Source organism: Lepidochelys olivacea (genome assembly GCF_965140295.1).
Source record: "Lepidochelys olivacea isolate rLepOli2 genome assembly, chromosome: 1".
Taxonomy (NCBI): domain Eukaryota; kingdom Metazoa; phylum Chordata; order Testudines; family Cheloniidae; genus Lepidochelys; species Lepidochelys olivacea.
The window spans coordinates 292,866,850-292,882,727 of NC_140411.1; the positions used below are offsets into that span (position 1 = coordinate 292,866,850).

General features: G+C 38.2%; 1 protein-coding gene across 4 annotated transcripts in view; it reads right to left on the bottom strand.

Annotated features, from left to right (window-relative positions):
* Positions 1–1,881: 1,881 nt before the first annotated feature.
* The window catches only part of MON2 (MON2 homolog, regulator of endosome-to-Golgi trafficking), a 156,180-nt gene continuing 142,183 nt past the window's right edge, over positions 1,882–15,878 (bottom strand). For 2 of the 4 annotated variants that reach the window (XM_084610417.1, XM_084610418.1), the window contains 2 exons: positions 12,065–12,147; positions 7,199–7,915 (listed from right to left, as the gene is read on the bottom strand). In XM_084610417.1, coding sequence (XP_084466543.1) covers positions 7,752–7,915; positions 12,065–12,147 — 247 coding nt within the window. In that variant the 3' untranslated portion in view covers positions 7,199–7,751. Of the gene's footprint in view, positions 2,211–7,198; positions 7,916–12,064; positions 12,148–13,054; positions 13,275–15,878 lie in introns of those variants that run through there. The other 2 variants (XM_084610419.1, XR_014709113.1) reach the window with 2 other exon arrangements.

Consider the following 15,878-nt stretch of genomic DNA (forward strand, 5'->3'; position numbering starts at 1 on the left):
TTTTTACTCACAAACATTTAAAAATGACTCTCTAATGGCTATGGATCTCTAACGGCTTTCTGACTTGTGCAGTTTTTCCGAGGAACATCAAAAACCAATAAATTACTATTCAACAAATGGGGTGAAGAGAAAAGATGCAAATTACTCTTCAATAGTTTACTTGTGAATTTCATTCTGTTGACACATTTATGGCATTAGAATTAGAGAAGGTGATTTATAACAATGGAGTCTTCTGTCAGTGATGCTTCTACTTAAAAGGAAGAGCATAAGGCTTAAATAAAATAAAACAGTAATACAATGACAATTTTAAAAAGTATTTTAACGTACAGGGCTTTATATGTAGGTTTAAACATTTCCCTTACAAATGATAAACTGGACTGCTTTAGGGAATATACTTCCCAGGAAAGAGATACAGATCTACATACCATGCTATACTGCTCAGGTGAGAACAAGGATTTATATTTCAGTAAATTCCCAGAATGTGACTTAGTATCAGACTCAGGTAGTATGCTTAGGCATGTGCTTTTAAGGCCCACTGAAGCTTTACTTTTTAAAAAAATATTATGAATGATTGTTGTTAAATTAGGAAAATTAAATACTATTACACAGGCTTTGCTAATTAAGAAGTTTTAAAATATATTACAGGACAAAAAACTGTAAAGGTCCTGTTCCCCCTGCACACCCCATTTAAAAAAAATCAGATTATAGAACCCGATTTTCAGTGAGGCATCAATATGGCCTCAAATTATATGCACATAACTTTATGAATATATGCACCTGCCTAAGCATTTTTCCAGCACTGCCCCTGCAGACATAGGTGATGAAATTTATCATCTGCAAGTACAGATGTTAATGATAAATGTGCATGCTCACAAGTGGAAATCAGGTCCTAAGTGAACATTATTTTGGTGAGAAAATGGTTGATAACACTGGAATGTAGTATAAAGAATTATTGGAACAAGATATCAGCTTGCTAAGCAGATCAAAGAATTCAGCTTGATTTGTCTGTACAGTAGTCAATCTTTTCATAACTTTTTTTTGCAACTGTATATACACACATTTCATAGAGGAGATCAAGTAAAACGTAAAAAAACTAGTTACCTACAAAACCTGATGTGCACAGTGCTTATGAAGATTAATTATTAAAATGCACATATGTGAAATATGTTTATAGATTTTTATTTTTGAAAGTTTCTATGCTCCTGAAAAGTCTGCAATAGTTTGTTAGCATTAGTTTTTAAACTGTACTTTTTTTTTTTTTTTTTTTTGGGGCATTCTCACACACTCACAATTCTGAGCAGGGCCTTGAATCCTCCAAGCTGCACACTGCGGACAGATCCTTGTGTCTGCACAGAAGCCAAGAGACCCAGGATTGTGAATTGAAGTTCCTCATGTTTTCATCCTTCAATTTTATCTGAGGCACTATGTTTCCTCCAAATCCTCTTCTCCCCATGTCTTGTTTTTAATTACCTAAGCTTGCAGTAAAGTTTTCGTGGCTGCTTGAATGCATTCTTAATACAGTATTGCACTAGCTACCTCTTCCCGCAGAAAGTGTGTGTTAATTTATATAATACTCTTAGTCCTCACTGGGCCAATGTTCCTCCCAAACCTTGCTCTTTTAAATGTTTTCATAATCAGCCTAGGGCTCATGTAAGCCCATTAACATTTTTATCCATTTATGAAGGAACATTTTTAAGAGAGCCCATTACAATATAAGAAGGGAAGCCTCCATATTCTTCTTCTTCTTTTTTTTTTTTTACACAATTAAAAAAAGACAAAGAGAAAAAGAAAAGCCAGAAGGTAATGCTTAAAAAGTCATCCCAAACCCCAGAGGAGTTCCTAGATTTTCTCCAAGTCCCAGGTCTGCAGACTCTCCCATGTACAGAAGACTGCTGCCCACCTTTTTCACACATACAAAAACAGAATCAGTTCACTCCCATTCTATAAATATTTTTTCTCCTTATTCAAGATTCTATATATATTGCTCTCCTCATATTTAAATCCATTATAGCCTTGATTCCACCTATCTCACTAATCTTTTTTCTTCTGGCTCTCTTCCCTGCTTGTCTAGCACTGGCCTCCTCTCTGCCTGTTAACACAATCTCACCACTGTTGGTGTAAGAGACTTCTCTGCACCTACTGACATCTGGAATAGACTTCTTGTATGTTTCTGCCTCGTCAACTCTCCATCTGTTTTCAACTAATGACAGCTAAAAAGAAATGAGAAAATACGTTCAAGTTTGAGTTTAGTTAAGGATTCTAGTGAGGAACGGTCAACCTTATGGTTTGCAATTGTGTGTTCTACTAGCCTTGCCTATGGTGACCCTTGACAAAACTTCAACACAGTGGTGATCTGTATGGCTAAAATATACATTTTTAGTTAAAATATAATTCTTGATCCCCAAACATATTTATGTCCAAGGCAGAAGCGGTTGTCTACTATTATCATTATTATATATTATTTATCCAGTAATAGTGCCTATGGGCTCTAGTCAGGGCTACTCTGTGTTAGTCGCTGTACAAACATAACAAAAAGATGGTTCCTCCCCCAAAAGAGCTTACAATTTAAGACTAAGTTAAGAGACAACAGGCAATAGAGAATGTCAAAGGGAGCACTAGGAAACAATTAAACAATACTGGTCAGCATGATAAGTGGCAGTCACAGCATCTCTAATCATTGTGTATGGAATTTGTTTAGACAAAAACAGACGGAGTGTAAAAATAAATTGTCAGTGGCAGCAGACTATAAACTTTATTAGCCAACTACAAGTAAGACACTTAAAGAGGTTAGCTAAAACCATGCCCATGCAGAGATTTAAGTCTGACATACATGCCAGGCAGTAACTGGTTTTGGGAGACAGCAGGAAATTAAAATATTTATCAGGATTGTCTGTTAATGGTAAAAGCTCAAGACTAAGACCACTTTGTAGAACTGTGACAACTTCTACAACTCAAGAGTGATAGCTTACTGTTTTCTGTCTAAATAAAGAAAAAGTTACAACCTGGTGTTACTGCACCACTGGATCTCTTAATCTATCTGTAAATATATCTATATCTTCATGGAGGACAGGATAGCTGCCATTTTGTTGGCATTTGTTTATTTGTCTGATTCAATAGGTACTTCTTAGCTGACCAGAACAAAATGAAACCTTATATCACCCCTTTTGCAGCAACTGGAAATGGTCTCAAAATCCAAGGGTGTAAAAAATATTTTCTTATATGATGGCTAAGAATCAATCACATAGAGCACTATTAGTTATGGTTCATGCTTCAGCTGAGTTCTGCATCACTGCGGATATCTAGCATGTGTTCAAAATATTAATTGGAATGGCTCCGTGGAGCAAACATATAGCATAGTCTTGAGACTTGTATCACTAAGTGTTGCTGCGTAACAGAAGCTAACAAAAAACCTCAAAACAAGTATATCGGAGATTGAAAGTATTCCAAAGTAAATGCCTTTAAAACATGCTTAGAAAATAGATCTCTACGAGTTTAAATGTTGTGTATCGCATTTATAAAAAATGTTATGAAAGAAAATAAGAATAGCTGATCTATGAATATCAATTGTTAACCATTCACCCTGCTTCCCTATTCAGTACATCCTCTTTTACTAGAAAAAAATGTCTCTCTCAACTGCTGGAGTAGTACTAACAATGAACTTATACGGACGCACCACAATTGTATCTTACAAGATCCAGAGAGCTAAGGATGAGATGAGAAATGCCTTTTGATCTGGGCAAAAACATAATGCAATCTTTTAAGATCTTATTTCTTGTTTTAGTAAATGCAAATATTATGCCTATTAATATTTTGTTCATTGATATTAGGATACTCAGAGTATTTAATAAACTTATTAAAAATTGGAAGTTGTGGCAATCTATGTTCTGAATTGAAATTAGGGTATATATTCACTTTTACTTATTAGATAAACTGTGATTATATACAAGCTCGAAGTCTTGCTCATATCGTTGCAATGTCTGAGGTATGGAGAGGAGGTAAGTTCTCCTCAATATCTTGTGTATGTTCCTTTCAGTGTATCTGCAGGACTTTCACATTTTCACTCGTGGCTCCCAATCATTTTTTGGGAGGTGGTGGTTGTATTTAGTAATTTTATAATTACTGGAAGACATTTCCCACAGAATCTAGAGCCTTATAGTACATTGCAGGAAGGGAGCTCAAGAAGTTATCCTCATAAGGCTATAAGAATTACCTTGACTCCCCAGCTACTTTTGCAGATCCAGTACATTTTAGTGAATTTTACACTAAAATAAGTTAGGCTCCAACCTTGCAAACATGGATGCACATACTTTACTTCATGTGAGAGTACTGATTTGAATAGGACTACTACTCATGTATATAAAGTTAAACTTATACATATGTATAGTGCAGCTTCAGGGTCTACATTTTTACTGGTTAAGATATTTCTCAGAGGATGTACAGAACCTCCATTTCTAGAAATATTGATAAAATAAAAATTCTATGAATCCAAAAAGACTGTATCAGTGCTCCTGTATCCATATTTATTAGAAAACAAGAACCCTCAATAGAGGAAAAGAAAGCAATACTTCAAACGTAAGTAATACTAGAGTTATAAATGAGCAAGATGACATTGTAAAGAGGCTGACTTTCATCCACAGTGAAAAGCCGTCCTTCTAAATGAAATGCTTAAGTTGTTAGCTTTCATAAGCTAGTCATGTATATAAAAAAGGGTAAGAATGTCTGACTAGATTAGACCTCAGCTTTAAGGTGAGTTCCAGATGCCCTAAGAATAATTTGGTGACTAAGGGGAGGAAAAATAAGCTAATAAGTAGAAGGTAGTTGGTTTTAAATGCCTCTTAAAAGGTGTGCCTCCCACCCCCCGGTTATAAAGTACACTAAGTTCTAGAAACAAAGAATATAGACAAATAAAACAGAAGATGTTTTATACAGATCAAGCTGAAAAAAGTTCACTGTACTGAGCATATACTGTTATCCTTTATTGGGTCTGATGCATCTTTAGCCTGCTTTCCCAAATAAAATAAATAGGAATTAAAAACAATAAGCTCTGACATAGCTAGCTAAAATAGATAATTCTAAATTAAAAAAAACAAACCCCTCTCCCCCTCCCCCCAATAATTGTAAGTAACACTATGGGCCCTGACCATCCTTCTACTGAAGTCAACAAGACCTGGCCCTAAAAAATATGTTGCTTTCATCAATACTGCAGTTATTTTCAGATTTTCAGTTTTAGAGGACGTTCATTTGGTGTATAGGCTTCCATATTGTGGCATTTTGGAACGGCTTCTCAAAATTAGCTATTTTTACACTAAAAATGAACAAAAACATTGCAAGACCTACCCAAATTCAGATGTTAAGGAAAATATTTGGTTTCCTAATACAAAATTTGTGTTCTCCAAAGCTAGGGAAGAAACTTGTTTATCCAAGCTTGAAGACAGAATTCCATACAACTTTGTTCACTGAGAAATACACAAGGTTTTAAAGCCTGTTGTGCATTTATTGTAGTTTAAAATCATAGAATCACAGAACTGGAAGGGACCTCAAGAGGTCATCTAGTCCAGTCCCCTTCACTCAAGGCAGGACTTAGTATTATCTAGACCATTCCTGACATGTGTTTGTCCAACCTGCTCTTAAAAATCCCCAATGATGGAAAATGAAACGTAAAGGAAAGTTCGCTCTCTCGTATTTTTCTATTTTTAAAATGAAAATAATAAATAATATAATATGGAGCATAAAACGAGCAAGCATTTCAAAACTGTGGTTGCATAGTACTATGCACTTACAGATTCTCTAATTCTGGCCAATTCATAATGAAACACTCTATTAGCAACTCCTCCAACTATACATCAATTCTAAGGTTACCAATTTTGGTTGGACATATTCCTGAAGGGTTCATCACATGACATTATTGTTAATTAAAGATTAATATTTAATTCCTGGAGACTTCAGGACAATCCTGGAGGGTTAGCAACCTTAAGCTATTCACATAAACCAATGGATATCCTTTAACCTATAAAAGTGTATGCATGATCCTTGTTTTTAATATCTGCACAATATTTTAAAAGTCCGGAACCTAAAGTTAACCTATTAAATCCATAGGAAGTTGTCTGCCCAATTTTAAAAAGCACTGAGCAGTCAACTCCTCCCAAGGACCTCATCTGGTTTCATATAATCATAGAAATGTAGGCCTGCAAGGGACCTCCGTAGGTCATCTAGTCCAGTCCCCTGCACTGGGCCAGGACAATAGCAGCTACTAAGAATTCAGCACTTTGGAAAAACCAGATAGGTGCCTAACTATGGACGTAGGATCCTAACTTTCGACTTTTATGGTTTTAAAGCTATGTTTTAAAGCGCTTCATATGGATGATAATAAATACCTAAATACAGGTGAAATATTACTGAAACAATTCAGTGAATAGGAATATAATATGCTATATCACAATTCAGCTTTATAAAGAATAGTACTCAAAAGTATTCTGCTTCAACTATGTAGTACATGAAAGAGAAAATTCACATTTTACTTCATGACAGAAAGTTTACTGCACTTCTAAATGAATAACAATCTTCAAAAATACACTTCTCATGGTTTATATCACGCGCACATTTTATACTTGAAGGTTAGAACAATTATTGTTTGGGCTGAAAAGACAGTACAAAACAGAGTGCTTAAGATTACTGAAACAAACAAAGAAAGTTACAGCCAAATATATCAGATATTTGAAATCACCTTTCTTGGATCATAATTCAAAGACCATGACAACTAACATTATGGGCAAAAAAGAGATATAAATCCCAAATATGAAACATTCTTGTAAAGCAGGACAACTACCACCAAAAACAAACATAAAAATGGATAGACTTACGTAAATGAATATGTTGAAACAAATATTTTGTGATGTGAGGTACGGTAGAGTTGGAGTGCTACAGTATATTTCCACATATTCAACTCATTTCAAATCATCTACTTTAAAGTTTGAAATCAGCAGATCATTGGCTATTTGCTGCTGTCTGTCATCATATGATCTCTTTGTAGAGATGTTGAGATAAGATACATTCAAATAAGCAAAAAATTAACTGCATGATGAGATATGAATAACCATATCTGCCAATTATGAAGGCAAATTGTAAGTAAAAATGCAAGCATACAACTTAGTATTCATAATAAATACATTTTCAAGCATTTAACATTATCAATATTTTAAAAAGAATTTAAATAATAAATGCAACTATTTTATACAGAACTGTACCATTTATTATACACACAAGTTCATCAGTTCCCTTTGTTTACAAAGGCTGGTTACAGATAATCATATGGAATGTTACAGTACCATCTTGCATAAAATTTTAGTACAATTTTGTACTTGAAAAAAGGGTGCAAAACACCAGCCTAATAAATCTGACTGAATTGAAATACTTTTTTTAAATTACATCATTAACACATACACCACAAGCTATACATAAGCCCACTTTTCAGTCACCACTTCAATATATTGTAGCAAGTACATTAGGTTACAACTGATTCCATCTAGTCAGTTAAATTTATTAAAGGCTTGCACTGCTACTCACTCTGGAACCTTTGAGCTGTAAGCTTGTATGCATGAATTACAAAGCTCTTGTTAGTACAGTTGAAAGGAGATCAACGCTGGTTGCCAAGTACTAGTCACAAGAGATTTCCTCAGAGAAGTCTCAGTTAGGAACAAACATTCTTTTTTGGGATACTTTTTTTCTTTCAAAAATAAAAAAGTTTTATCTTTTCAAGACTCTCCATTCTGTACCTTGGGTGCTGGTGGATGCATGAAGTCCTTAAAGGGAACTAGTGCCTCCTTGAGAGCTGAACAGACTTCCGAGGATGAGCAAGTGATACATTCAACTAAAGTTGGGTACAACGCAATAACTTGTGCCCATGTGTTTGCATCAACTGTAACAGAAAAGTACAAAATGCAATAATGTAATATTGTTCATATTTTTACAGTAGAAAAGCATTTTTAATTAATATGTAAAGAAAAACACTAAAAGCTATGGGACACCAGATTTTTACCTCAATATCTCATTGAACCCCAAATGGTATTTTTTTTTTAATATAAAAAGGGGAGAGCAGCTCAGGACCTCAACCACCCTGTCAAAATTGGTGCTACGAGGTGGAAGATTTGTGAGGTTGAATATTGGGAAGTGGGTGGTTTTCTCCTCTGGAATCTTTGTCTCTTGCACTGAAGTTCATATATCCTCTGAGAATTGGATGGGGCAGGACCTCTGTGCTGTCTGGGACCTACTAAACTCTCTCTTTTGGGTACATGTATAGATCATAGAATATTAGGGTTGGAAGAGACCTCAGGAGGTCATCTAGTCCATTCCCCTGCTCAAAGCAGGACCAACACCAACTAAATCATCCCAGCCAAGGCTTTGTCAAGGCAGGCCTTAACAACCTCCAAGGATAGATCCTCAGAGAAAATGTAAAGTGGCCTTTGGAGTCCTTTAATGTGTGCACTCATCCTGTGCTGTCAGTGAACAGTTTAGTACCATATTCTGGACCTCCTCTGGAAATCCTGAGAGCTGAAGCCAGGAGGTCCTCTTCAAAACTACTGCCTTAGAAATAGACTGAATGGCAGTATCAGCAGTGTCAAGAGAGGCCTGCAGAGATGGTATGGCGAGCAGTTGGCCTTCTACAATAATTGCCTGGAATTGCTCAGTGTGTTCTGCTGGTAGATATTCAATAAAGGAGTTCAGCCTGACATAATTTGTATGGTTGTATTTCACCATTAATGTCTGGTAGTTGGCGATTCTGAATTGTAAAGTAGCTGAAGATTATTTTCTACCAAACACGTTGAAGTGCTCTTCCACCTTGCCGTGTCCTAGAGCTCAGTGTCCAGCCCAAGCCCGAACATCTACACTGTGATTAAACAGCCCCTTAGCCCAACTCCCGTGAACCCAAGTCAGCTGGCCTGGGCCAGCTATGGGTTTTTAATTGCAGTGTGGACATACCCTTAGTGGCCAAGGAGTGAAGAAGGCATCTCCTAATGAGTTATGGTGGTGTTCCCCTCCCCGCGCCTCACAAAATTGTGTGAATTTCTTGTTGCATGGCATCAGGAAGAAGTCTATCCCTAGACAGCCATAGCTGAGAACTACCCGTAGGATAGGATAGCTCAGCTCCCATTTGTAGTCTTCACAGAAATGTCTGTTCAGTGATGCTTCGCAGACCTAACAGAAATGCCACTGAGATGTTGATTTGGTGGGTTATGCACCAGTTACAAATTTCATTGCTTCTGTGCACAAGGATTGGAATTGTGCTCCTCCTCAGCAGTTTACATAATATATGGTAGCTCTGTTGTCCATCATGTCTCTTCTGAGTGACCCTTGATTTTGAGTAAAAAATGACTGCACTTACATTGAACTGCTCTGAGCTCAAATAGATTGATGTGAAGAACAGGACCCTAATGGGTCCACCTGCCTTGTGCCATGAAGTCACCATGGAGGTGAGCTCGCCAGCGTAACAGAGAGGCATCTGTGATGCTGGTCCTTGCGGGGGATGAATGCAAGCATACCTTGCAGGGATTCTTCCACTCACGGAGAGTTGACAGATCAGAGATAGACACCCTCTTGGACAAGCTGTGCTTGAGCCAGGCTTGAAGGCATTGGGAATGAAGTCTGGGATGAGGTCTTACAAACGTACAGGCTGCATATGGCCCACAAACTGCAGACAGGCCCTTGCTGTAGTTTGTGTGTGGGAAATTAATAAATATTTCATTAAAAAGTTTAAATTAAAAAAAAATCAGACCTGGCAAGCTAGCTAATTTGAAGTTAACTGACACTGCAATACTCTGTCTCTAGCACAGGCAGCTGAGGAAAAAACTGGAGTGGCAGCAGGTTTCAGACTGGAGCACAAGGATGTATTAGGTGCAGCGGCAGACACTGCTACCAAACACACACACCACCTGAAGTGTGCTACTAAACACTCGCACACCCGTCGGGACAACTACTTTAAGAACCACCTATTTATCAGGGATGGGGTAGATACACAAAGATGACTATCCTGCCTCACAAAGAAAGAGCTGACAGACAATGAAGGTATGTTGTGGCTTTGTGCGCAAGTTAACCATCTACTATATAAAGCTAAAGCATTTTCAGGTTAGTAGGTCTCCAGGGTTTAATGTAATGCATACTATGCTTTAGGATCATAAACTGGATAGAAAATCTCAGATACAGTGGATTCCGCTTATTAACAAACCCTTGGTTTCCAGCAAAAGTTTCCATTATCCAGAAGTTGCCAACAAATGGAAGGCAGGTTTGTGGGGCTGTGGCCAAGAAAGAAAGTGCTGGGACATGCGGGTACAATCTTGAGAGCGAATGGAAAGGTACCACGCAGCTCCATGTGTCCCCAGAACCACCATTCCCTGTGGAAAGCCCCAGCATCGGGGATGCAGCTCCCCATCCTGCTGCTAATCTGCCCACAACCTCCCCTCCCAACCCACAGTGCTGGGATTTTGGCAGGAGATACAGGCACCCCAATCTGTTACCTCCTTTGCTGGCAGCAGGTCTCTGGGTGCAGTCGGGTTTGTGGAACTACAGCCAGGGAAGGCACGTCCCAGTGCTTCCTTCCCTTGTGGAAGCTCCACAAACCTGCCTGTGGCTGGGACCTTTCTACCAAAAAAAAATTCTCAGTAGTGTCATGCAGTTGCTACTATTTGAATCCCATTAAGTCAACGTGATGGGACTGGTTCCTGGCAAAACGTTGCTATTAACTGGAAGTTGTTAATATCAGGACTGCTATTAAGTGGAATCTACCATATTTTGCTCTTGTTTTGCACATTATTTCAGTAATGCACTGCAGAAAATTTCTGTATGATTTTATAGACTTCCAGAGTTGGCAAAAAGCAGCAGCTTTTTAACAGTGTCCATTCTATTCTTGTTGAAAGCTTCCTTAGTTTTGTATTTTTCTCTTCTGTTCGTGCTAAAAAAATGTAGAGAAAGTTTTAAGGGAGTTTTCAAGTGGCACTTTAAGGAATGTGATCATGCCTGAAAAAAATGTGAGCCTCCTTGAAAAGTGACAGTTAAAAATGTGCTTCTGATTGGGGTAGGAGAGGAAAATAAAAGCAATTAGCCATCCAAAGTGATAGTTGCAAGAGTCTTTTTGAAGCTTTGCACTAACCAGGCCTCTTGTCAATTTCAGAACCCTTCCAGAATGCAAGAGCAGAGGGCATGAAAGGACAGCACAACACATGTAATATCCACGATAGTACTTCTCATCCAGTTCAACAGCTGGGAGTTTTAAACTATATGCCTTCTTTAGTTTGCTGTCTATTTTGAGCTCCCTGTCCTAAGAAAGTTTTTTCCAACAGCTTGAAGTTTTACTTTTGATTTTGGAATACAATGGTTAATTGACTATGGTGAAGAATGACCTGGATGTAAGTTTTCCAAGAGCAATGGTTAAGACTACTGGTGAACACTGCCCATAGGGACCAAAAATGTTCTAAAAGCAACAGGAGTTCTGCTCGTGTAGCCAACACTCAGAAGTAAAAATATTACACAGACAGTATCTTTAGAAAAAGTAAACTTATCCCTATCACGTTACATAAATGACTATCTTAATCTTAATGGACCGAATAGTGAATGAGAGCTGTAAGACTGAATAGAATATGGTTTGGGTAAACAAGGATCTAGCAAGATTAAGGGACGTAGACTACAATGGGAAATAGCTACAAAGATAGAATGATATTTTTTTAAAGCTCTTATCATATTTTATAGGAATTATTTACCAAAAAATGTTTTAGATTAAGAAAGGGCATTGGTACAACAGCTGGAAGCTTTCTAGTCTAGTGATACTCTTTTGTAAAGTGCTGTGAGAGCGACTGATGAAAAGCTCTATATAAGAGTTAGATATTATTTTATGTCATCTACATCTCAGAGATGTAGGCTGATGGACCTATTAAAGAGATGTTTTAAAAATTTCTACTTTCTACTTGAAAGGGCAAATTAAGAATCTTATGGAGGATACTTTTCTTGGAAATAGCGATTTTTGCACAAACATATTACAGCCACAATTTTGTTTAGACTTCTGATTAAAACAACTTACCATTTTCAGGCTGAGTTTTCTTAAGTGAATCTATTAGAGTACTGACAGCTTTTAAAACGAATATGATTTCTGTTACTTGCTGCCTACAAGGGGAAAAAATATAAACTATCATCAACTGTACAATTTCAAAAAATGTTTCCCAGAATATGATTCTTCTGTTGACTTTTATATAGCAAATACAAAACCAAGTTTTGAACAATAAAACCTTTGGGACACAACCCAGTGAAACAAAGGTTATTTAATGCTGTAATTAACATTCATCTTTAGCTGATGCCGTTTCCCCACCTGTGACCAATTTATATTTAATTTAATTTTTAGAAATCATGTCAATATATAGGCCTCAATCATGCAAACACTAATATATGTGCTTAACTTCAAGCATATAAATAGTCCCACAAAAGTAATTTATTCAATCATGTACTCAATGGATAAAATTTGCAAAAGCTTTTGAATGGGACTGAGATGCCTAAGTTATTTAAGTGTTTGGGTAAAGAAGGCTCTAGCAAGATTAAAGGATGTAGACTACAATGGGAGATAGCTACAAGGATACAGTGAAATTTTCTTTAAGCTCTTATCATATTTTATAGGAATTATTTACCAAAAATGTTTCAGATTAAGAAAGGGCATTGGTACCTTTAAAAATTTTACAATATATTTATGTTCAGCTTTCTATTTCAACAATTATGGTATGAATAATGCTTCAGAATACTGCTACTTTGCTATTATTTTATTTTTAGGAACTTGATTATTTTCTCATCAACCTATCAATACCTCTACTAGAAATAAAGGAAGAGATGGTTACAGAAACTTGTATTTCATTGTCTCTGAAAATTGTACTACTATATGTTGCACTCCTGAACTCTGGGTAATAGTCCTGAGGATAACCGCTTCTTAAGGTCCTTCCAATCAAAAGCTTCCCAAATTTGGCATTGACATTTGATCTGAAACTCCCTGCCCTTACACATTCTTCCATAAGAAATGGTAACTCACCCTGTGCAGTAACTGCAGTTCTTCGAGATGTGTCCCTCTGTGTCCACACTCTAGGAGCATTTGTGCCCCTTGTACTTCCATGGGAGATTTTTCATAGCAGTGTCTGTTCGGCCTGAGCATGCGTGTTACTCCACCTTGTGCTCCATGGTGTTGTTATATAGCATTGCACAGACTAACCATCGTCAGTTCCTTCTCTACCATGAAGCCCCATGACAGGTAACTGCAGCAGAGCAGAAGGAGGGTGGGTAGTGGAGCACCATCGGGTCATACATCTTGAAGAACTGCAGTTACTGCACGGGATGAGTAACCATTTCTTCTTCCTTGAGTAGTGTCCCTATTGGTTCTCCACTCTAGGTGACTACAGAGAAGTTCCCTTTTAAGAAAGAGGCGGCTTTGGAGTCTAATTCAGTGTGTAAGAAAGTACTGCTGAGCCAAACACAGTATCAGAAGCAGAGTGGTGAATTATAGCATAGCATTCAGCAAATGTATGCATAGAAGCTCGTGTTGAGGTTTTAAATATTTCAATGACAGGAACATTCTTAAGAAAGGCTGGAGGTGGAAACAGATTTCAGAGTGAGTTTGTATGTCAGTGGGTGCTTCAAGATTATGAGATCGGTAGAACCAAACTGAGGTTCTGAACTGTAGACGGGCATTTAACTGGCAGAAAAAGGTTGCACAGGCCTTTGAGGAACTGCATTGTCGTTGGGTGGGCTGATATAGCGTAACCTTCTATTGGAGGCTGGCTGCCAGATGAATGCTAATGGAACTCGGTGATCACCCCGAGGTCTGTAGTTCTAGAATGTAGTCCAGTACGTCTGGCAGCAATGCAGTTGTTGGTGCAATGTGTTTGAGATTGTACCAATGGGCAAATCTTGTCCATTTTTGTAAGTGCAGGGTGTAGACTGTTTTCTGCTGTGCAGTAGCCCCCTTTTTACTTGCTGTGAACAGGCATTTTCTATGCCCATGAATCACCGACCAGCCATGCTTTGAGGTGAAGGATTCTAAGACTGGGGTGAAGGATCTCTCCACTCTTCTATGAGAGGAGAGGAGGAGCGGCATGAAGAGTAATTGGGCAGAACACTGTCATCTGTGTCAGATAAGGACACCATGTTTGTCAACTCTGGCCTTGTCCCTTTTTGAGTAGGACTCTGGATATTGGAGGAGTTGGGGGGAACGTATACAGAAGACCCAGCGACCACTGGAAGCGAAAGGCATTCCCCAGGGATCAATGATGCTGACTAATTCTGGAGCAAAACTGGGTGCATTTCCTGTTTATTGCTGGGGTGAAAAAGTCTACCTGAGTACCCATTGGTAGAATATGTGGTGAAGTATGGTTTAATCTATCTCCCACTCATGGTCTTGAGAGAAGTGCCTGTTGAGTCTGTCTGCGGTCACATGCTGAACTTCTGGAAGGTATTTTGTGATAAAAATCTGATTGCATATACTCCAATTCCAAAGCTTTATAGCCTCAGCACAAGGGAGGGGGATCTTACTCTTCCTTGCTGGTTTATATAAAACATTTATGACATGTTATCAGTCATGACCTTTATGTTTTTGCCTCTAATTAGTGGCAGGAAACTGGAGACATGCGCATCTGCCTGCTCTTGATACCAGATAAACCCCTTTTTGAAGGCCCCAGACTCCATCTTGTATCCCCGGCCTCCATTTTGAATAAGCAAGAGTCTCTCCACTATTAGATGAAAGCTGTAGGTTATGTAGTACTGAAATTGACAGGGAAAACAGTGGTGGATAAAGTTGACCATGAGGTTGGACACCTTCTGGGTACATTAGAGACAATGTTGCAAAGTGGCATGGACAACCTGCAACAAGGCAGTTGTTGATCATAAGACTAGGTATATTAGAAACTGTGTTACAAAATGGCAAGTAATGAGGTAATTTTGATCATGAAACCAGATATGTTAAAAATAAATGTTATAAGTGGTATGTGCTCTGGAGAGTTCTGACAAAAAGTTATTAGCAAAAGCAAGCAAAAGAACATGTCAATCAAGCCTGTCAGAAAAGGATATAAGAAGAAGTACAGAGGACATCAGTGTTCTGTTCGTTTGCTTTGCCTGTTTGGTACTATCTATTCAGTCCAGTAGAGGGAAAAGACCAGGAGCAGTTCACTAAAGAGGGAAAAGACCAGGAGCAGGACAGCAGAAGAAGATCAGAGAGGAATAATCTGAAGACTTATCATGAACAGTCAGCGGCCTGTGAATGACTGATCACCATAAGCAGAGTGCAGTCACTTAGCATCATGTCAAACTGTGTGGTAATATAGTTCTGGGGGGCGCTTCAGCCTGTTGTGTTGGGGATTTGTATTATTGTGTTAAGGATTTGTGTTTGCACCAATAAAAGTGTGATTTATTTTGAAAAGATACTACCTGCGTCAAACATTTATTAGAAGTCTGTATCCATGTCCTCCAGGAATTGCTTTAGCCACCCTGGAGATTCATACCTGATGGTTAATAGGTGGGTTGTTTTGAGGGAGCTTTTGGTAAACCCTGGAGCTTTTGGTCACGAGGTGAGCTACTGGGAGCATACCTAAATTCTGTTTCCAGGGTAACACTGAGTTCCAGGAGGAAGATATGCAGAGAAGTTTCTTGGGGCGTTCACCTACCCTGAACTGTTGGGTGTCTAGATGCGCATGCCATCCCAACAGAGAAGCATCTGTCATTATGACAGTCCTTAGGGGGAGTACAGATGAAGGGGACTCCCGCACACAAGTTGTGAGGATCTTTCCACCAACTTTACAGAACTGGGTATGGAAAGCAACATGTTGAGACTGACTGCTAAGCGAATAAACCATCCTGAGCTACCCTTA